This window comes from Episyrphus balteatus, chromosome 2 (assembly GCF_945859705.1).
Source record: "Episyrphus balteatus chromosome 2, idEpiBalt1.1, whole genome shotgun sequence".
NCBI lineage: Eukaryota > Metazoa > Arthropoda > Insecta > Diptera > Syrphidae > Episyrphus > Episyrphus balteatus.
Window position 1 is genome coordinate 110,623,072 of NC_079135.1, and position 24,107 is coordinate 110,647,178.

General features: G+C 31.7%; 1 protein-coding gene across 1 annotated transcript; it reads right to left on the minus strand.

Moving 5' to 3' along the window:
- Window positions 1–7,321: 7,321 nt before the first annotated feature.
- Window positions 7,322–13,885, minus strand: LOC129911585 (neutral alpha-glucosidase AB-like). Its single transcript, XM_055989421.1, has 7 exons — window positions 13,773–13,885; window positions 13,573–13,717; window positions 13,416–13,510; window positions 12,915–13,358; window positions 12,789–12,850; window positions 8,146–9,524; window positions 7,322–8,093 (listed from the first exon to the last, which is right to left on the minus strand). Exons 1-7 carry the CDS (start codon window positions 13,883–13,885, stop codon window positions 7,587–7,589), a joined length of 2,745 nt encoding a protein of 914 aa, XP_055845396.1. The 3' UTR covers window positions 7,322–7,586.
- Window positions 13,886–24,107: the final 10,222 nt, after the last annotated feature.

Consider the following 24,107-nt stretch of genomic DNA (forward strand, 5'->3'; position numbering starts at 1 on the left):
CTGTGTGGCCAATTCAAAGGTGGCATATTTTAATCTTGAAGATATTCTCAAACCACTCTAACATGCATTATCGTGCATCAGACTGAACTGTGGACCAAATCTAGGGGTGATTGGAACCGCATGCTGTGTGAGGATATCAGTCAAGTATCTTTGGGTACTTAAAGTAGGTCTAGGAGACCTCACTAACTCCGTAGGTGTTGTAAAGCTGAGTTTACTCCATGAAAATGTATGACTCATCTCTAAAAGGTTCCCGGGTTGACAGATAGACTTCAGCATACCTCTCCAAATCTTCCCCACAAACTTTTTGAAGTTATACTTCTTATGGGAGGGTGGGTATGAAAATTTACTTTTTGACAAGAATGTCAAAGGGATTATGACGCGATCACCCTGCGTAGCAGGGCTGTCGTTTCACCTTTAGAGTAGGCAGTACTTTAGTATTTAAAAATGCAGTACGCCGCAGTACGGCAAACATAAAACACACAACACGTTGCAAGTAACATGTTTCATGTGGCAAGTTGCCTGTGGCAAGTTGCATGTGGCAAGTTAAATGTGGCAAGTTGCATGTGGCAAGTTGCATGTGGTAATTTCCATGTGGCAAGTTGCCAGGGTTGCAAAAAGTTCACATTTCAGCTCAGCTCACAGCTCAGCTCAAATTTGAGCTAGGTACCATAGCTTAGCTCATTTGAGCTGAGCTGAAAGTGAGCGCCCCAACTTTCAACGCCTATATCTCGGAATTTTGAAGAAAATGAAAAAAGTTTTTTTTTGATGCCAAAAGGAAGCGGGGACTCTAACCTACATTTGGGTACAACTCTCATCCCTGTAGGTCCACGCGTTCTCAAACCGGGAGAACTTAAAAGTAAAAAAAAATAGGCACGATTCTGAAAATATAGGCATGATGTGGCGGTTTAATATGGAAGGTGATTTTTTAAAAATCTGACAACGTGCAAAGCGTAGGCCCATGACACAAGCTATCATTAAGTATCACTCCCAAAAATTGCTCTCAAGCGGTTTAGCTTCCAGGAGCGTTCAAAGATTCGCGGATTTTTCGAAAAAAAAATTTACCCCAACTTTCAAACGCGATTTTCTCGGAATTTAAAAAAAAATCGAAAAACCGAATTATACCACTAGCTGAGAATATAAGCTTTCATATGGCACCACTCCCCTGTCTCTAGATCAAAGCGTTCAACTCCCAGAAGTTTTTTCGCGCCCCCAACTTCCAACGCCTATATCGCGGAATTTTGAAGAAAATGAAAATAAAATTTTTGATGCCAAAAGGTAGCGATGACTCTAACCTACATTTGGGTACAACTCCCATCCCTGTAGGTCCACGCGTTCTCAAACCGGGAGAACTTAAAAGTAAAAAAAAAAATTAGGCACGATTCTGAAAAAATAGGCATGATGTGGCGGTTTAACATGGAAGGCGATTTTTTAAAAATCTGACAACGTGCAAAGCGTAGGCCCATGACAAAAGCTATCATTTGGCATCACTCCCGAAAATTGCTCTCAAGCGGCTTAGCTTCTAGGAGCGTTCAAAGATTCGGGGATTTTTCGAAAAAAAATTTTACCCCAACTTTCAAACGCGATTTTCTCGGAATTTTGAAAAAAATCGAAAAACCGGATTATACCACTATCGGGTCGCTGAGAATAATAACCTTTCATATGGCACCACTCCCCTGTCTCTAGATCAAAGCGTTCCAACGCCTATATCGAGGAATTTTGAAGAAAATGAAAATAAAATTTTTGATGCCAAAAGGTAGCGGGGACTCAAACCTACATTTGGGTACAACTCCCATCCCTGTAGGTCCACGCGTTCTCAAACCGGGAGAACTTAAAAGTAAAAAAAAATAGGCACGATTCTGAAAAAATAGGCATGATGTGGCGGTTTAACATGGAAGGCGATTTTTTAAAAATCTGAAAATGTGCAAAGCGTAGGCCCATGACACAAGCTATCATTTAGCATCACTCCTAAAAATTGTTCTGAAGCGGTTTAGCTTCCAGGAGCGTTCAAAGATTCGGGGATTTTTCGAAAAAAAAATTTACCCCAACTTTCAAACGCGATTTTCTCGGAATTTTGAAAAAAATCGAAAAACCGGATTGTACCGGAATTTTTTTTATGATAAAAAAAGAAATATTTTACTAAAAAAATAGATATATATTTACTATTAAAAAAACCAAGAGAAAAGATCACGAAAAATTATCTGTCTTATTTATAAAAATATCCATGTGTTAAAATAATTCCAAACATCTTAAGCTATGGTGTTTTATAAAAGTTTAAAATATCTTCATATTTCATTATACTTTCCAAATAAAAATCAATGTATCCTCTCACACATCACAGCTCAGCTCACTTTACCTTAGCTCACCCAACAGCTCAGCTCAGCTCACCGACAGCTCAGCTCACCCAACAGCTCAGCTCAACCATCAGCTCAGCTCAAATAAGCTGAGCTATGGTACATAGCTCAAAAGTGAGCTAGCTCAAAATTTGAGCTGAGCTGTGAGCTGAGCTCAGCTAACTTTTGAGCTTTGTAGCAACCCTGCAAGTTCCATATTGCTACTACTAGTGCTGAAGCACACACAATTCTCATAAAATTACCATATCGCACATTTTATGAGCAATTCATTTACTTTCGTTAAGCATATACCGGACGTTCTGAACCGCACAACATGAGTTAATTTCACAAAATAAATTGAAAACTACATGGACGCAAGGAGGATGAAAGAATTAATTATTTATTGTTCACTTGATAAAAATGTAAAAAAATGAATTGTGGATTAATTAATTTATAATAATAGAAGTTAAAAATATCAAATGAAATTCATTTACATATCCTGAATGAGAAGTATAACTTCAGTCGCGTGTACATGTGTACAGTGTACACACACTCTTTTTTATTCCATACCTTCAATTTAAGTTAACTCCTGTCTTATTTGAGAAAATAAACACGATACTGTGAGATAAATTAAAGTAGGACTTTTTTCTAAAATAAATATGATGTGCGTTAAATTTGAGCAGGAGTGTATGTATTTCAAAGAGGCTCATTCCCAAAAACTGTTTAACAAAAGGGCAATATTTTTTCTCAAACAAAAAAGGGTTATTTCCATTCAGTTGCAACCAAAAGGGCATATTTCTTGATTATAAAATTAAAAAAATATATGTAAGAGGTGAGAAAAGTTTTAAATAATGATTGGGTCGGTTTAGAGAAGCTGCACTTTAAAACTTTTCATTGGCTATTTGACTTTGTCACAGTTTTTTGTGATTTCTGAAAAATTGGTTTTATCCACTTTTCAGTTGGCTTCTTTCTTTTTTTTAAATTTAAATGTTCTTCTTGTTCTTCACAAGTTTGACATGTGAGTTTGTATAAGACCGAGAGCTGGCAGCAGATTACTTACGCGAGAGCTAAACGCAACTAATATAAATATTACAAAGAAATCAGTTTAGCGTTAAATATGTAAGTTTACCGGCATATATCGGAACCGTTTCCGAAAAACAAAAATGGTTGACTTTCCTGACATTTTATACGTAACACATTCGTCACAAATAAATCGTTTTGATTTTCTGTAAATTCCATCATTTGAAGGCGATAGTTCCAGAGGCTCTTTCCGTAGAACCTTTAGGTCGATAATATTTTGCCAAAGTGTGCAGCAATATATTTTAATTATAGTAAAAAGCTTGGCACCACGGTTTTTTTTTTTTGAAATCGAAAGATACAACCAAAACCTAACGATTTTCTTCTTTTGCCAGTTGAAAAAAACACTATCTAGTGAGGTGGCTTAGCAACAAAATCGTGCACTTTGAGATAAAAGCATGAAATTAACATCGTTGGTAGTACTCAATATAAAAGTTATTTTGAAATATTGGGCCACCTTGTATTCCATCCGAAAGGGTAGATAAAAGACTTTTTCTGTGTTGCACTCGATTTTTTGCATATCATAGTACAGGCAATGAAACATTTTTATTAATATCATACATGATTTTGAGGTATTTTCTAACGACCGATGGATTAAAATCCATACCAAAATGTCTCGAAAATCATTTAAAAAGTTATTGGACTCTTTATGAAGTGTCTTTTACTCAAAGAGTACTCCTTGACAAAAAGTGGTAGGTTGATAAAATTTTGTGTTAACGTTTCAAATATGTATGTACCACAGAAAAAAATAATAAAATATGTCCATAAAAAATTTCAGGTCAAAGGGTGTTTTTTTTTAGAGAGAAAGAACACTTTTGAAATGGTACCATTGCAGCACATGGAAAATTTTTGAATTGTTTTGCTCTGATTAATTCAAGGTTCAACACCCCTATGTCAGATTAATTTCGGGACTTCGATTTATCAGACGGTTTGAAAAAAAAATATTAAGTATCAAGATAATCCTGAATCATTGTCACGAAATGTATGCATGAAAGTTCCGCTATTGCCATTAAATTATTAAAAAATTAATGAAATGTATGAACTTATAACTAAAATAACAGTTAGTCCTCCTGAATTAATACACCAAAAATTCAATTTTAACAGTTTACTTAAATATTTGAAGTATAACCACGTATTAAAATAATTAACACCTGTGTGAATAAATTTATGACCTCAGTACAAATCTGAAGCGTGGGTAATAAAAGTGATTATTATAAAATAATTAAGTCTACCTGGATTATTCTAATTACTTTTTTGAAAATGAAACGTGAAGGTGTTAGAGAGATCATGGAAGCTGTGAGATTGAGTAGGTATTTAATATCCTGCGTCAGAATTAATAGTGTTTATTCCATGACACAACCGATAAGAGAAAACATCATGACGTCAGCTACTAACCACATTGAACCATCTCATGGTATGTACTTTGTGCTATATTTTTTTTTTTTAATATTTACTGTTAATATGCATTGTTATTCAACTGTTTATTAATTTTGTATAAAATTAAATTTTATTTACAGCACCTTATGTAGCCAGCGGTCGTTCACGGCAAGAAATCGAAGCGGCTCTTGGTTTACTAATGTTGGGTCAGCTAAGAGTACATCGACCAGTACAATCCTCACCTCCAGTCTCACGAACAAACCGATCAGCATTGGCAGCTTCATGCAGGAACTTACTAAAAGAATTTTTAAAGGAAGGATGAAAGATATCATCTGAAAATTCAAACTCAACATTATTTAGTGATTTCTTCAACGAGGCATTATCCCCAGTCATTTAAGTACTCCTTAAACTTTTTACCTTCTAATCGAGTCCTTATCTTAAACCTTCAATTTTTTTTATAAAAATTAAAAACAAAACTAAACATAAAAAGAGAAAAATCTATAAAAGCTGAAAAAATTGTACATCAAAATCAAAAATTTTACAAATTCAAGTAAATGTATTTTAATGTGATTAAAGTCTTAATATCATTTTTAAGACATAACAAAAAATTGATTTAATAAAAACCATTTGAAGTTAATATGGATTTTAAATTTGTTTATTTTTATTATAGAAAATGTATACCTTTACTCCTTAGTTTGACTCAATCTATTTCCAAAATAGAATTAAAAAATAAAATTTTAAGTCTCTCTAAGAAACAAACAGAAAACACATATGTAGGTCATACTAAAACAACGACTAAAATGATCGTGTACTCTCTAAATTACAATTGCTCAAATTATGAAATAGTAAGGTCGAATATCTTAAGCCTTGTTTGTTAACTAAATAATTAAATTTATTTCATTCAATTATCTTTACAAATCGTAGCCGTAAAGCAAAATTGTTCTAAGTCACAAAAAGCAAATTTTACAGGGCACAATTTTTAAGTTTCAAATTGGTTTAAAACGACAATTTTCTGCTCGTTTGCCAAGTTATTTTTTTTATAAAGTTTGTTCTTTTCTCTTGAATAAAATATACAAGTTTACCTCATTGGTAGGTGCATAATATATTTAAATATTTTTTAAAACTAAAAACCCAAAATTGGACATAGAACAATTCCTATACAAGTACCTACGTTTTGTTCTTACATGAAAAGTGGACTTAGAACAAAATATGATGGGACTTAGAACAATCAAGAATACTCGGGCTCATTTTCAAAAGGCTTCTTCCCTGTTTTTATTGTTCTATGTCCCATTAAACTATATTATCTGCGGAATGAAATTTTTTTGACAAAAACGTTTTTCAAGTTCGGGAAAGAGCACTCTCTAATTAGTAAAACTGCATCATTAACTTATTTTCGGTAAAAAGTGGATTTAGAACAATTTTCCTTTACGCCGACGAAATGTGAAAGTATAAATATCCACCAATTTATAAACGTTGAGCAGTTTATGTGACGGTACAACCCCCCTCCCCTTAAATTAATTTAACTCAATTAGCATTCTGAATATAACTATTGTAAACATAAAAAAAACTGAAATAAAAAAATATTTAAAAACCATTTGAACATAAAAATTATTTTTTTCATTAAAGCCTGATCTATGAGCGCTAGTATTGATTTTATGTTGTGCGTGGATATCGATTGTAGAGATTATTTTGAAAATAATAGAATTTCTACATCAATGTATTGCCCATCCAAGTTCTCTAGCTACTTTGGTACTACACCCTTATTTACAGGATCCAACTCAGGCTTCTAACTTCTTTACCGATGGAGACCAACATTTCAAATTTGTAACATTTTGCTCTAAAGCAATCACTTCACCATCACCTTCACCATCTTCTGGACTCGATACTCGATAGCTTGTTTATCCCAAATCATTACGGTTTTTGATTAATTAATGCACTTCTTGTGAAACTTCAAACACTTACTTATTTGCACCAGTATTAATATAATTGTATGAGAAATTAAAAACAAAATAATTTATAATTTATTTTATTTTTAACATTTCAAAAACTTCTCTGAAAATATGAGAAGACGAAAATATAAACTTTTGAAAATTTAATTAATTTTTATATAAGGGTTACGAAAATGTTTTTATACAATTTTTTTATATTGAAATCGGTTGCGTTGTTCACAAGAAAGTCAGTCATAAAAACAGCGTTTCTATGCCAGGTATCGTTAATATCGTTCCAAAAACCAGTTTAGTTTTTGTTTCAAAAGTAGGGCCTTTTATACATATTTTGGTCATATGGCAAGTATCGTAAGTTTTAGTCCTTAAAAAACTTTCATTTTCTCTTCCAGCGAATCACCAAAAACCTTTAACTAAGAAGCTAGCAAATCGCTTTACTGGCTTAGGCTGCATTTTGAAATACTCGTAGAGACAAACAGACCCTCAGACGGCCATTGTACATTTTGCCTGGGCTACATTAGTCATGAAAAGTTTTGTTTATAATTTTATTGATCAGTAACCTAAGAAGAAATAGAAGTTCAACGGACAAATATACTCTTTTCTGCAATTTTTATTTGACAAGTATGTAGTCAAAACAATCTCATGGGAAAAAGGTTTATCAATTTATTTTTTGATAAAGTAACTTAAAGTGCTCCCAGTACTTCAAACTTAATTACATTTTTAAAAATTGAATACATGTTTTTACTACTTGATGTGATTCATAAAATTATCTAGTTAAACATTATTTTATAAGTGCAATAAATAGCGGATAGTATTTGTTGTGAAATTAAACAAGTTAATATCAATTTCTACTAAAAATCTATGAAAACATTTTCCATACCCACTTAGCTAGTAAGAACAAAAATACAAATTTCAAAGCTATTGGGGATGTTATTGAAGCTGAATTAAGAACTATTGAAAACTCTTTAGCCATATTGACACCAGCCTTATCAATAGATATAGCTTTTAGATAAGGTGTAACCGTTAGTAACTGAGCCTTATTATCCACATACAGGGTTGCTGATTTCGGAAAATGTTCTAACCCAGCAATAATAACCCGATTCAAATTTGATCCTGTCTTATAATCTGGTTTTGAAATAAATGAATTCTTCAAAGTATTTCCACTAAATTCAAATCGTGCATAAATGAATTTTCCATGTCGATAATCATAGGATTTCTCATCATCAATATAAACAGTTCCATTAGCATAACCATTTTTGTTCAAACAAACAACCAATGTGAAGGGATCATCTTTCATCAAAAGAGCTGTTCGTCGTAGAGTTTCCTTCTTTGGGATAATTGAGCCTCCACGTTGATAAACAGGGAGCTGAAAATAAAAGCGTAAGAAGCTTAAAGAGCTGGTACTTTCTTCAACTTACTTTTTGATCATCAACCGGGATTGATTGATTTCCAACTTTATCAAACATTTCAAAGTTATGGATGTCAAACCATCGATCTCCACTATTTCCGCCATCTTTTGACGGGAAATATACATTAACACTTGTAACAGCCCGCTCCATTACTGGCCGGACCAGCAAATGATCATGAAGAAGGTATTCAAAATCAATATTAAAGCTATTAGAGTCTTTAGGGTAGTGAGCAAGAAGAGGTCTCATAACTGGATAACCAAACTTTTCGTGCTCATAGAACATAGTATACCACATTGGAAGATAAGTATATCGCCTTCGGATTGCTTCTCGTATCAAAGAAGTAGTTTTTTCTGGGAATAGCCATGGTTCCCTCCGCTTGGTACCCATATTTGCATGAGCTCTGTAGAAAGGAATAAACGAAGCAGCTTGATACCAACGTTCTACCAGCTCAATCTCTGGATCATTGAAAAAACCTCCAACATCTGCTCCACAAAATGAAAACCCTGCAACAGCTTCGGACAAACACATCTTGATGGAGTGTTGCAAGTAAGACCAATCGGCTGTATTGTCACCAGTCCAAATTATTGCATACCTTTGGGAGCCAGCAAAATGTGATCGTGTCAAAATAAATGGTCTCTGATTCGAATCCCGCTGAAGCAGACCAGCAAAAGTACCCATCAATTGATGATGACCAAATATATTGTGTACATCTCTATGTTCCCAACCACCAAAGTGAATATTGTCTTTTAACATTGTCATTTCAGGACCATCAAACACCGATGGTTCATTCATATCATTCCAAATCATTACATCTGCAGTTGAAGTTCGAAAATTACTCAACTTAAATTGACTGGAATAATAAGCCCGAACTGCTGGATTAAAGAAATCCGGATAACTCGAGGTACCAGGCCAACATTGACCAATAAAATCACTGCCATTTGCAAACTTTGTATAGTACTTGTTATCTGTACAGTAATTATGGAAGAAATAAGTAGTTTCTCGTTTGTAATGTGGATCTATAATAATTGTCAAATGACGTCCTGAATCTGTCAAATTCTTAATCATTTCTAGTGGATGACTGAAATTGACGGGATCCCAAGTAAAGTATTTTTTCGCATCGGTATATTCAATGTCCAACCACATGGTATCCATTGGAATGTCATAATTGTCAAATTGTGCTGCAACAGTTTTGACATCAGTTTCATTGTCATAGTTCCAACGGCACTGGTGGTAACCTAGAGTAAAGAATTGTGGTAGTCCTGCTGTACCGGTTAGATCAGAATATTGCTTGAAAGTATCGAGGGGTGATGGTCCAAGGAGAATGAAGACATCAATGATGCCGCTTTCAGACATGAAACGTGCTGTAGGGGGATTTGGTTTGCTAGTTCCTGAAAGAAAGAAGTAGAAAAATATGAAAAAAGATTCGCAAATGTTTGTATGTTCTTCGCTCTTATTTATTTATCTATTCACTAAATTAAGTATTTTAATACATTGACACTTAGTATATTAATTTGTAACATTGTTTCTTACATTAAAAGTATTCTAACTATTGTACTGCCTGAGAATATCTTCAAATGAAATGTAACGGGCAGGGTCGTCTTTAACTATCCTGGGGCCCTTGGGCACACAAGAATTTGGGACCCTTTTGAAAAGTAAAATAAGTACAATAGTTAGCTAAAAGGCAATGGTTGGTTAAAATGGGATGCCAATATATCGCGCCATATAAAGTACTTAGTGTCTTTATTATTGGCAGGGGTGCCAATAATACGTGCATTGAGACATCAATCGTTGCCACTGCCAATAATTGTACTTTGTATACTGCCAATAAAACTGGTCGGCAAAAAACTAAAAACAGTCGGGAGCAAGAACTTTATAAGGTGATTTTGATTGACTTTAGTGTGCTGAATTCAAAACTGTTAACAGATTTTTTCTATCACGTCTAGTTTTTGAGCTATACTTATCACTATTTTCGCTATAAAGCTTCAAAAACTAATTTTTAATTGAGTTTTTTTTATGTTTAGTCAAAAATTTATATTTTCCGTAATATGTTGCTCTTTATAGGTCCAAATCAGAAGACGCAAGATGGAATTTGATTCAAAAAACCATTCATTACTTTGAAAAAAATAATCAAGATTTTGAGATATCTATCATAAATTTCTTTTTTCAATATCTTTGAGAAAAAAAAAAAAGAATTTTGAAAAAATATAAATACCTTTAGGATGTTTTAATATGGCGTTTTGAGATTGCATAAGTAGTTTTACAAAAAAAAAAAATTAACGGTGATGAAATTCGATGTCAAATGTACCCAAAAAAACGCGTTTTTGACCTATTAATATTCAATTATTTCAAAAACGTGACGTACCAGTGAAATTTTAACTTCAGATTCGGACTCAGCACACAAAATTCCTCTCTAAAAGTAGGGTTTGGTTCTTGCTCTATATCCGTTGCCGACCAGTGTAATTATACCCTGTATTAGTTATAAGTTTCAGTTTGAAGAATTGGAAAAAAGAGCTCAAGCGGATTGACAGATTTGCTAAAAACTCGGTACAGACAGACGATTTGTACGTGATTTCCAAGAGCTGTTTTTTTTTAAATTTTATTTTAATGTCTCCTTTTTAACGGATATCTCCAATATAAAGTTTTCGAGATATTGCAATTTTCTCAAAAACGGATAACGATTTTGCTTTGAAAAAAAAACCATGTATAATGCTGCAAATAAGGCCGCACTTTTGAAGTCAGAAAAATATTTTTTTGGACCGTTATTAACGGTACCTACCTGCCATAGAACCGATTTCTTAATGTAAACGACGCAACCGATTTTAATAAAAAATTTTACATAAAAAGGTTTATGCTGATATTAAATTTAAGAAAACTTTAAAAAAAAATTATTTTTGGATTTAAAAAAAAATATTTTTTTTTTTTTTTGAAAAAAAGATTTTTTAAAAAGCTGTTTAATGAATTTTATGTGTCAATCTTTAAATACGAGAGCAATTCGCAATTCAAATTAAAAAATGTTTGGGGGTGCCAACCATTGCACCATAGCGTTTTCCATTGAACCAAAACATTGATGTACCGTCGATGAGCCGGCAATAGTTTTTTCTTAAACGTTTTCTAACGGAAAAAGTATTAATGTTTTTTTGCCGACGAATTGATTCTATTTTCGTCTTTTAATACGAATCTACACATATTTTTACACTGATTTTAATACACACTACAAATTTGACGGTTTTGCAAACTTCAAATGAAATTATTATTTAAGGAAAAAGATAATGGAAGAGAATTCGTTGTTTTTATTAATAAATAATAAATAAAATCTAACCTGCAGTGGAAAAGAAAATATATTTTTCTTGTTTTTTGAAAATATTATTGTATTATTTTTCGGAAAATTGAATTTGGGTTTGGTCGTTTGGATTAAAAATGTTTGCCAAAATTTAATTCATTTAAAGTTCAAGTTACCCCTTCTCAATAATGCATTTAAAATGCTGCCATACCCTTCTTATTGTTAATTTTTGGGATTCTTTCGCCCAAGAAAAATCAAAACTATAAGAACATCATAAAGCTTAAAATGCCAAAACCTTAAAACCCAATTACCAAAAATCTCAATTTTCAAATAAAAATCCCGAAAAAACTCTATAAAATGCTAAGTTTTTGAGATTCCTTAAACTCCAAAAATTTAAAATCAAAAATTTTTGAATAGGTATCAAACAGGGGCCTGTTTAAGAGCTTACATTATCAACTTATTGATTTCTTAAATCAATACGCCTGACCCAAAAAATAGATAATATACAAATATTTTAAGTTCAAAAGATACCGGGCCCAAAAATTGAAATGACAATGGAAGTATTTACTTGTTTTGAATGAAGATCATCTAAAAAGTTTTAATTAACACTTTTGGTAGCTTGCTAAAGTATTTGAAAGAGCTCCCCAAATCTGCGTACTTTATTGTACTCGTACTGTATTTTTGTTGGTCAAAAATTGATCGACTTCTTTCAACCTTGTTATTAAATGGATCATCACCAAATGAAAAGTATAGAAATTAAGATTTAACTCAAAGCTAAAAAATGAAAAAAGTGAACAAATTTTAATATCTATGAAGTACTGTACTGAAAACTGAAAACATTAACAAGACAAAAGTAAATAGATTTATAACAGCAAAATATTTACAATACATATTTCTAAGTGCCGTAAAGAAATCATTTAATATGTACTTAATTCTCTTTGACAAACCACTTAAAGAAATATTAAGTACTTGCCTACTTGAGGTCCATTACTCAAATTTATCACAGTAAACAATAAATTTTGATATCTAATTTATAATAAAAGCTTCTGTTGTATTAAAAAATAAAAGGTTGGTAAACTTGTAACAAATCCATATTATGCAATTGAATAGAGGGTCTTTATCAAATCGAACACTTAAAAGTTTGATCAACAAAATTAAGACATGTAATAGCTCTGTATGTACTTTTATTTATGAGTTGAAGAGTCTTGGTATTAATAGAACTTCAAATTGTTCAAGATTTCCTCACTTTAGATCTTAAGTTTTGATAATATTTCACACGGATAGTTTTTTTTTTTTAAGAATGACATATTCCCGGGCGCCATTTAACAAAAATTCTAATCACAAAAATATGGTATATGTTAAAATTATTTACCTGTAATATCAACCCATGTCTCTGCTGAATTGTGCCAAAAAACTCCAGCTGATCTTTGAGGCCTATTAATAAAATATCCATAAAAGAAACATATTATCCGTTCTAGAACTTTAAATAATTCCTTACCCATGACCATAAATGACCGGAACTGATCCATACAATCCCATTTTACTGTCAGTTTCATAATATCCCGTATCCAAATTATACAAACGGTATGGATCAGTGCCTTGAGTTTGTTTCAAAGCGAACGAATCAGCATGTTCGGGAATTCCAAATAATACTTCAGCTTCGGGGAATGTAAAATCCATAGCAATTGCTTCGGGCCCATTTGGTTTCGAGTCACGATGTGAATTGAATTCTTCTTCCCATGAGTCAGGATCTTCTAGTGGTTCAGCTTGTGATTTGTCTTGAAGATATTCAAAACGCATCAATCCTTTGCCATTCATAGACACCGAAAGAACATCATTTTGATAGAAATCGATTTTTAAAGGATCCTTTTGGATGATAGCTTTACTTGTACCAGAACTGAGAGTTATGGTTTGATCATTTTGTTCAACTGAAGGCGTATTTCTGTGTGAGTAAAAATCAATATTAGTTTTCTTTGTAACTTGTAGAATTTAAACTTACGATGCAATTCTGGGCATTGATTTGAGGGATTCAGTTACAATGTACCGGGGTTTGAGTGGATTTTTTTCATTGATTGTCATATGAAATGTGTTTCCCTGAAGAAATAATAGAAAACAAAAGTTATTCAACATTTTTTATCCTACCATTGATTGAATACCTCCAAAACTTCCAATTTTGCAACTAACGATACACGACTTTTATCCTTGTTATAGATTTCAAAGGTTACAAAATCTGAATAACTTATAAATGAACCCGAAACAACAGCAAATTTTGAGGTTCCTTCTTGATCTTTTCGACATCGTCTTTAAGGAAAATTAAAAAGTTTGTTAACTATTTTTGAGTTTTGAGAATACTAACCTGCAAAAACTGCTCTGCTGACAAGTTTTAAATGCGGCATGATCAACAGAAGCCCCAAAGGGAATACAACTTAAAACACTAAGTAAAACCGTGACCAAATACAAGTAATACATTTTAAAAACTAATAAGCAATAACAGAGTTTGTTTTGATTTATATAGAATTTTTGATATCTCAAAAACTCATCGAAAAGTAAACAGCTGTTTGAGTGTTGCATTAGTTTTCGATGAGTTTTTTTTTTTTTATCAAATAATCGGGATCTAGCAAGTGTTTGATAAAGTTATTTAATAAAAAGAGGCTTATTGTTATAAATTCTATTCCATTGATAACATTTTTATTATGGTTTGATAAATTAAAGTTTATGTAATTAAAATGAGGATAAATTTGAAAAAAAAAAAATACAAACATTTTTTTTCTTCAGATACATTAATATACAGGGTGTCCCAAAAGTTAACGTCGAAACGAAAACGGTAGATAGGGTAGGTGGTGACAGTTATCAGAAAAATAATAAAAAAATCGCAGCCATATATTTTGGGAGTTATGGGCGTTTGAAAAAAAGTCGAAAAAATGGTCACCCTGTGACCGTTTTTCATGTGCCGTGACTTCAAATCTTAATTTTTCTCATTTTTTTCTTTTGTTACGGAACCTTGAATAACCCTGCTATCAAATGCATTCAAAAATTTTAACTCAGCTGCATCAGTTTTAAAGAAAATATTACTTTATAACCCAACTTAGTACTACAAAATTTTACATGACTCTAATTCAATGAGCCGTAATGTAAAAAAAAATGCACTACGATGTTTCGGCAAGTTCCCTTAAAAGTTGGTGTGTTCAATTCTCTTTTCAAAATGGTATAACATTGTTAAGAATATTTCATAAATAACCGAGATAAAATTTTTTTTCTTAAGAAATCCGACTTTTTTTAGGTAATTTTTCCATATTATTTAAGTTTTTGTATTCTGAAAGGTTCTGAAAGGCTACAAAACTTGAATAATATGGAAAAATTACCTCATTCAAGGTTCCGTAACAAAAGAAAAAAATGAGAAAAATTAAGATTTGTAGTCACGGCACATGAAAAACCGTCACAGGGTGACCATTTTTTCGACTTTTTCTTAAACGCCCATAACTCCCAAAATATATGGCTGCGATTTTTTTTATTATTTTTCTGATAACTGTCACCACCTACCCTATCTACCGTTTTCGTTTCGACGTTAACTTTTGGGACACCCTGTATGTAGTACACTATTGAAAACTTCTTTTAGGGTTCCAACTTCATCATCAATAACTACTCAAGTCCGTTATGATCTTCCTGGGCAATAATACCACTGGTCAACAAAATTGAATTTTTTTTTTGCCACAAGAACCAAGATATACTTTTCTAGAGGTTTTTGATGTGCTGAACTCAAATCTAAAGTCAGAAAAATTTGATTGGCCTCCGTTTTTGAGATATTACCGTTATAAAATGCTAAAAAAAATCATTTTGGCTGTTTTCAAGCTTCTGTTTTTATGTGGGGTAATTCATTATAAACAAATTTGTACCGGTGATTATAAGAACAGATATTCTTCTTTCAAAAACTGTTTAAATTTTTCTGATATCTCTTTTATTGCTCGAGATATCTTTAGTTTCAGTTAGTAAGCCAAAGAGAAACTAAATTTAATCTAAAGTTTAAGTCCCTGGTCATAAAATGTTAGCCACAAGAACCAAAATATACTTTTCTATAGGTTTTTGGGTCGCTAAACTCGAATCCGCAATCAGAAAAATTCTATTAGCTTCCGTTCTTGAAATAAAACCGTTATAAAAAAAACCTTTTTTTTGCATTTTATAACGGTAATATTTCTCTGATTGCGGATTCGAGTTCAGCAACCCAAAAACCTTTAGATAGAGATATCGTAAAGATTAAAACATTCTTATAGGCACTGTTACAAATTTTTTTCATAAGGAATTACTCCACATAAAAACATACCCTCGAAAACAGCCAAAATGACGTTTTTCGGCATTTTCTAACGGTAAATATTTCAAAAACGGAGGCCAATAAAAATTTTCTGACTTCATATTTGAGTTCAGCATATGAAAAACCTATAGAAAAGTATATCTTATTTCTTGTGGCAAAAAAAAATTCAATTTTGCTGACCAGTGTAATCATTGATTTGTCTTTGCAGAGTTCTTTCAAAAATCTTTGACAAAAATGGAAGCATTTTCGGGAAATGGCATTATTTGGACAACTTTCCATAAATCCGGTTGCAATTCAGACATGAAGATACACAATTGGAAAAATCATACACAAAAAGGAAGGATTTATTGAAATCTCCAATAATTTCAAAAATTCTAATATTTGATGAGCAATACAAACAGTTCCATCAGTGGTCGTTGCACAATGTTATAATGTACGAGTATTGGACAGACAAAAAAAAATATCTAATTTGTAATACTTCAGTTGAGAAATCACATTTACAAAGACGCAAAAAGTAAACACTTCAGTTCTAAGCTTATTTTAAAATGTTTCTCAAAGAGTTTAACCACGCTGACAATGCAAACTTAAAATGGGTTCCCTTATTTTCTTCTCCAAAAAATAAACGCTGCTGCCGATAATGCCACAGCACTGCAGCTCTATACAAATATTCATTTTTCCCTAAAATGTACTTCGCGTAAAATGCACACAATTTGTGGTGAAGCGTGTGCGGTGAGACTCAATTGCTTCAAACCGGAGAGAGTAACATTAATACCACAAAAGATTTCTGCAAGTCTTCCAAGTAGATAACAAGATGCGTCGTTGTCGTCGTCGTCATCCTTGCCTTTGCCTTTCTCCATCAAGAATAAAATCTTCCCAAATCCATAGAGTTCTTTAGAAAGAGGGATTTTCAAAACCGCAACAGTATAGAAGAACTGAAGGAGCATCGCACCACTAGCAGAGTGCACTTGGCTTGCATTGAAGAGCGCTTGAATAAACATCCTTTAGTGGTGCTTATTTAAATAGTTGGTTTATCTATATACAGTGACGACGACGACAATGATGATGATGACGAAGACAAGGACTCTACGAACAACGACGAAGAAACATTTCTAGTTGATACTCTTTTTCAAGTCCCAAGTCGCAAGACTCTTGAGCGAGTGCCTTTTCACTTGTTTTACATAGAAACCATTTTCCCTAGTATTTCACTGAAGTGGCTGGCGAGTTTTTGAAAAGAAAAAGCTAAAAAAAAAATAACAAAACTTTTCAATTTTATACCAAATTGGTTAAGGGAAATTTATTTTCACTTCAAAAAACAATAATTTTTCACGAATAACTGGGTTTACATTTTAGAAATAGGAAATTTAGTCAGTTTTTCTGTTTAAATACAATTTTACATTCGATGTGTCTTCTTAAAAAAAATAAAAGATTTATATCCGTACCATATGAAGCATTCAATCGTCACGGGTGGGACATTAGTAAAATTAATTTTTTTCCTTTCATATTATTAACATAACACTATGTTACACTGATTACGAAACGTTGGTTGTTTAAAAACTCCGTTACACTCCCAAAATCTGGAGTTAGGTACAAATTATGGTTTTTTGGACCTTCACCCATTGAAAACAATTTAGCCTCGTTAAATTTGTACCCATTTTAGATTTATTTACAGTTTTGACAGAAGAAGATAGAAGATATTTAGACCTTTTTAAAAATGTATAAAACGTGTGGTCCGATTAAACCACCTAGAATTTATAAGCTGACAAAGTTCGAAAATAACATTTTTTTCATAATTTAACCAACTTCGGCAATTTAAAGTATATGTTTTCAAAACAACATGCTGTTTTAAAAATATATTCTAAAATAATACTTATTTCCAAAACGAACGAGTTTTTTTTATTAAATTCCGTTGAAAATTGGGTTGAAAAAAAATGTTAGGATTTCAACCCAGATACAGAAATTCGAACGTTTAGGCACAGAACAAAAATGTTATTTTGGCACGTTGTACGATAACTTGGGCGCCAGGATTTGATAACGGTTTTTTTTTTTGTAGAGGAGTTCAATACAATCATTTTTTTACAATAGGAGGGGGGGGGGGGGGGAGGTTTTATCTCTCCCCCTTTAGGCGGAAGGGGCAAATTTCTAAAAATAATTCAAAATAATAAAACATTTTTAAAAAACAACGGCAACACTTACAGTTATAAGTGATACCATTTTCGAAAGGCAAAATTGTTTTTGAAATAATCGATTTCAAAGTTAAAAATAGGCAAACAAAAAAATTAAAAAAAAAAACTCATTGAATTTTTGTTCAGACTGTGAATTTCATTACAAAATCGACTGATTTTTAGAAAACTGCCTCAATTCATTCCTTATCGAACAATGAAAACTACATATATGTTTCTTTGCCTTCTATGCTTTGAGAAAATTGAAAAAATGAGAAAACTACTTTTATTTATTTTTTATTATTATTTTATTTGTCAAATTTTTTAAAACCTAGAGCGCATAAAAACATATAGTTTTCATTGTACAAAATTTACATAATTATTTTAGAAACTATACAGGATAATTTCGGATTATGGGCAAAATCCCGAAAACCGAAATCCCGAAAACCCAAAATCCCGAAAACCTAAAATCCCGAAAACCCAAAATCCCGAAAACCCAGAATCCCGAAACCCCAAAACCCGAAAACCCAAAATCTCAAAAACCCAGAATCCCGAAAACCCAGAATCCCGAAAACCCAAAATCCCGAATGGGATCCCGAAATGCCGAAAAATTATATAATTATTCGGGATTTCGGTTTCGAAAACAATACTAAGTGTGAAATTAAGGTGTTATTACGTAAAAAACAATATAAGTTTATGATTTCGTTAATATCTCTTTTTTACATGATTTCAAGTTCTTATTGTGATTTCAGCAGTGTTTTGTAATGATTGAGTTAAGTTGGAAAATCCTTGAACTCAAATCAAAAGAATTTTATGAGTTTTAATATTTAACTTATAATAATTGTAACGTGCATTTCCCCACCCCGGACCTATCGCACAATTAAAAATAAAGTATGCAGAAGTTTTGTACAAGTTTTGTACAGTTTTGTACAACCAAATTCAAGTTTTGTACAAGCTTACAACGAAAGTTATAGCCAAGTCAAAGTACCGGGCTGAGGAAACGTTTCCCCAGCCCGGACATTTCTCAAAATTAAACAAAAAAAATTTTTTTTTAATTCTACAATTATCTACGAGTTTTGTACAGTTTTGTACAACAAAAATCGAGTTTTGTACAAGCTTTGTTAAATAATTAGAGCTTATTTTAGTTTACACTAAGAACACTACGTACCTAGCCAGCTATACAGTGTGATTCAGGAGTAATGTGCCAAAAAGGTGGAGCGTGTAGGTAAGATTGAGACAAGAAAAAAAACAAAAAACTGTATGGGAGGAGGGTCTATTCCCCCTCGTTTAGCCGGGAGGGGCAATTTAAAAAAAAAATTGATTTATTTTGGAAAAAAAATTATTAAAAATCAACGGTTTTACTAAGAATAACGTGCTATGCGTTTTTGTAAAGTCAAAACCCTATTCTTTTAAAAAAAATTTGAAGAAAAGAAAATTTTATTTAACAGTTTTTGAAAAATTAATTTTCAAAATCAAAATTTTGAAAAAAAAATTCGAAAAAAAATTTCAAACTAATTTTTTTCAAAATTTTATTTAATTAAGTACTAATTTAGTTTTTAAAACTCAATGCTATTATTTATTTTTAAACAAAAACAGAAAACCGAATTCAAAAATATCTTGTCATTTTCGAGAAATTAACAAAAACCAAAACTACTTTTTCATAAAAAACCTCTTTATTTTCTGTTTTTACGTGGCTGGACTTGTTGATAAATTAATTTATGAAACATTAACCATTCGCCAATTATTTTTTAAACATTCAGACTTAAATAAGGATACAATAAAGTGATACAGTATTGGATTAACCCTGAATTGATCAAATTTTTTCATTGATAACACCTGAAAACTTACCTGAGAATTTTTCTTACTATGTCTGGGGTGCTCGCCGCCCATGGATTCTGTCTGTCTGTCTGTGTGTCTGTGTGTCTGTCTCTATCTGGAGCTGCAGCCTAAACGAGTGAAGTGATTTTCTTCAAACTTGGTAGTTAGCAGTTTTTGGTGATTCCCTAGAGGGGAAATTGAAATTTTTTTTTTTATGACCAAAACTAACGGTACCTGCCATATAACGGAAATAGAAAAGGTAATTTTTTTCAAAAACGGCTCTAACGATTTTGATTAAAATTTTTGTGTGTAGTACTACCATAAGGGCCAACTTTTTAAATAAAAAAAATATTTTTTGTACCGTTATTAACGGTACCTGTCATAGAACGGTTTTTTTCGTTTCTGAATATCTTGTACAAAATTAACCCGATTTAAATGAAAATTTTTATACAAAAGTGTGTAAGTAAAGATAATATTAAAATTTTAGAAAATTTTCAAAAAACGCATTTTTGGTTTTTTAAAAAATATTTCAAAATTTTTTTTTGAAAAATCAATTTTTTGAAAACGGATCAATGAAAAATTTTGAAATTTAGTTTTTATGTGTAAATTAATTATTTCTTCAAAATAGCATACCAACTTTTTTTTTGAAAAATGTTAAAAAAATTTTATATATAAAAAATTATTTTTTTAAAAAACGGCTCCTACAATTTTCAAAAATTTTTTTCTAAAAATACCTTTTTATACGAGAAATAAAATGGCATATTTGTTTTTTTTTTTTTTAAAGATATTTTAAAACGGAGTTTTATTAATTATAAAAACAGATTTAATTTTTTTATACTACTTATGAAATTTCTTCAAAATATCAAATTTTAAATTTCTTGAATAAAAAGCTTTAACATTATAGTTACTTTAAGCATAAGAGCAAGTACGTGCGACCCCAGTCGTGCAATTTATTTTTATTTTGTTTTCAATTTTGAAAAATGTCCGGGCTGGGGAAACGTTTCCCCAGCCCGGTACTTTCACTTGCCTATAACTTTCGTTGTAAGCTTGTACAAAACTCGGCTTTGGTTGTACAAAACTGTACAAAACTTGTACAAAACTTCTGCATACTTTATTTTTAATTGTGCGATAGGTCCGGGCTGGGGAAATGCACGTATAATTGTATGTTTAAATTGTTTTAATTGGTTTTAATTTTATGTTTCAGTTAAAATTTCAGTGAAACACAATTTTGAAGAGTTTTTTATTTTTTCTGTTTTTTTTCGGGATTCTGGGTTTTCGGGATTTTGGTTTTTCGGGATTCTGGGTTTTTGGGACTTTGGGCTTTCGGCATTTTGGGTTTTCGGGATTTTGGGTATTCGGGATTTGGGGTTTTCGGAATTTAGGGTTTTCTGGATTTTGGTCTTTCTGGATTTTGGATTTCGGGATTCTGTCCGTCTCCCTATAATTTCTACTGTAACGGGTGGGACAAAAAAAAAAAAATAAAAGATATTGAGGAAAAGCGAAAGTAAAGAAAAATTATTTTCTTTATACAAAAAAATGAGTTATAAAATGTCACGGGTGGAACAAATGTGTGCAACGGGTGGGAGTCACGGGAATCACTCTGAAAGACGAGTTTTTTTTAGAATAAAATAAAAAAAATCTTTGATGTCAATAACTGAAAATACCAGTTGCTTTAAATAAAAGAGGCTAAAGATTTGAATTTATATATATTCTTTAAGTCTTCCTTGATTGATTTAGACTTTTTACATCAAAGCAACATTTAATTTTACCGGTATACATTCTTGAAACTGAACGAAATTGGACATTGGATAATAATAATAATAATATAATAATATGTCCAATAACTTTATTCAAGCAATAAGGCCATAAGTGAGCTATATTCACCTATAATTTCGAGCAAAATATTTGCATAATAAGTCGTGTTTTAAGAACCATGAAAATGAAATATGGAATAGATAATAATCTTCTACTGAAAAATCTTGGTGGTCTATAAATAAATATTTTCTTAATTTCTCCGATTCTGTACTTTAGTAAATACAAAAAAAAAAAAAAAAAAAACGTTCACGGTGGTGTATACGTGTTTTTTTTTTTGATAAATATTTTCTGGTTGAAATTATATATTAAGACCACATACATTTGGCTTTGTGATGAAACCGAAAGTTGGAATTAATTAAAAAATACTCCATGTAGTATTTAAATACAACCGATTCGAATGAATTAACAAATTACCTGCATTCCACAAATTTTCGATTGATAAAGGATTTGTATCAATAAATTGAAAAAAAAAAACGAAAAAAAAAAAAATAAAATAACCAAAGTCTATTTAAATAAAAAAAAAAAATTATATAGACTGTGTAATTATTTCTATAGTTTTCAATCAGGGTGAAGTCAACCCTTTGTGAGATTTTAAACGTTTGTATTCAATAGAATGCTTTATGCGAACATTAAAAAAAAGACTAAAATGATTAAATAAAAACCAAACAATTCAATTTTAAAGTTCAAGTGACCTCAACTCCAAATTTATAAAGCGTTTCGTCGTACCTGGGCGAAACGCTTTATAAATTTGGAGTTGAGGTCACTTGAACTTTAAAATTGAATTATATTCAATCGCTCCACTTAAAATAGAAATAATTTAAATAATTTTTATTATTTTTGTTATTTTTTTCTTCGTTAAAAACCAAACAGATTGAAAGTTGAAATCAATTAATTTTTTGTTATATTTTGTATGTGTAATTAATTTCTTTTTGCTATTAATTATTTATTTAATATTTTAATTTGTCTGAAGGTTAAATTGCTATTGAAAAATGATTTCAAAAAATAAAAACTCCGAAAAAATCTATATGGAAAGCTCAAAATGTATTTTTCTACCATGTTTCCTATTTGTCTAGACATTGTATTTGGGAAGGAGGAGAAGCTGGTCAGAAAGTAAAAAATAGTGCTACAAAGCTTTAAAAAATATAGAAAATAGATGTTAAAAAATTTGAACATAATGTCCTTATGACAAATACCTAATCCTTAAAACTGGTCAAATCAAACAAGGACATCACCTCAAACGAATAGAATTTCGGTAATCTCGTATTAAACTCAAATCTATTATTTACTTCTCTCAAAACACTTTGGGATGATGTCCTTTTTTCTCCATCCGGGTTCTTCTTCTCCTTTCTTGTTGTTTTTTTGTCATTCGAAAATAGCTTCGTTTGGAAAAATGTTAAAAAATATTTCTTGAGAAGGCAAACACTCAATCTATAGCAATTCCCAGCACATTTTTTATTTCATTTTTATTTTTTTATGATTTTCTCCTTGGGGAAAAATCAAACTTGTTTAATTTTTTTTTTGGTCCTGATAAGGATGATCATAGGACACACAAGCATTCTTGAAAACGAAGAAATGGGCAGTGGCATAGAAAAATAAAATTCCTGAAAGAATCACTCCATTCTGTGTGTAGCGAATTTTCCTTTTTTTTTAGAGAGAGGAGATGCTGACCGACTTTTGAATCTTATTCTTGGTCTTGAGCAACAACGTCTATGAAGCTATGGAATGCAGAAATAAAAAAAAATAATATCTGCCCCTCCTGGCGATCGTAGCTACACAACCATCGTAGTCGTTGTCGTAGTCTTCGTCATCATCGCTCTGAGAAAGAAACGAATAAATGTAGGGAATCAATCAAACCGATAGCAGCAGACAGAATGGCCAACTGGGAGAAGCCCACAACAGAGGCGGCTAAGTCAGCTATCCATCGTTGGGTCTCATTACATTTATTGTACTCCCAAGTTGAATCCAAAAGGAGCAATAACTAGGAGAAAGAAATAAGCAGGGCTAGATTCTAACCACAGGGCCCCTGGTAACATTGGCAAAAAGTTCAGTTTTGACGTAAGGAACCTTTGGGCTAAACTGACACCAAATTCTTTGAAGTTTTAAATTGCTTTATTAATATTTTTTAAATTTATTATTATTTATTTATTAATTTTTTTTCAAGCTCACAAAAAACTTTTCTCTTAGGGTAAAATAGGGTAAAATGTCACAAAAAATTACGTAACTTTGTTATCTTTATTGAAAACCACAGCTTTTGTTTTCGTGAAGCCATTTATGTTCTTTCAAAAATTAGAAGAATTGTTTCGCCCCCTAAAATGTAGCACCTATTACTAAATCCATTTGGCGTCACTGTCAAATCCGCCCCCGTAATTTTTTTTTATCCAGTGGGTGCTTCGGCCGCATCGAATCTATTCGTGCACATTGATGCGATTTTCTAGAAAATGGCTGCTACTGACGGAGCGGCAAGAAAATTGATTCCCCCGAGTGAATAGAAAAATTGTTCTTCTTGCATTATATTGTTGGCCAAAAAGCAAGAAAAAAAAGGAGACAAAAAATACTCTATCGAGAAAAGTGCAACAACACTCTTCTATACTGT

Bases quoted from the DNA above. Each gene is read 5' to 3' on its own strand.
- LOC129911585 (XM_055989421.1), bottom strand. From the start codon at position 13,885: ATGTATTACTTGTATTTGGTCACGGTTTTACTTAGTGTTTTAAGTTGT. The intron at 13,718-13,772 runs GTTAGTATTCTC...TTTTCCTTAAAG, and splicing joins CAGCAGAGCAGTTTTTGCAG to ACGATGTCGAAAAGATCAAG. The intron at 13,359-13,415 runs GTAAGTTTAAAT...TTACTCACACAG, and splicing joins TCAATGCCCAGAATTGCATC to AAATACGCCTTCAGTTGAAC.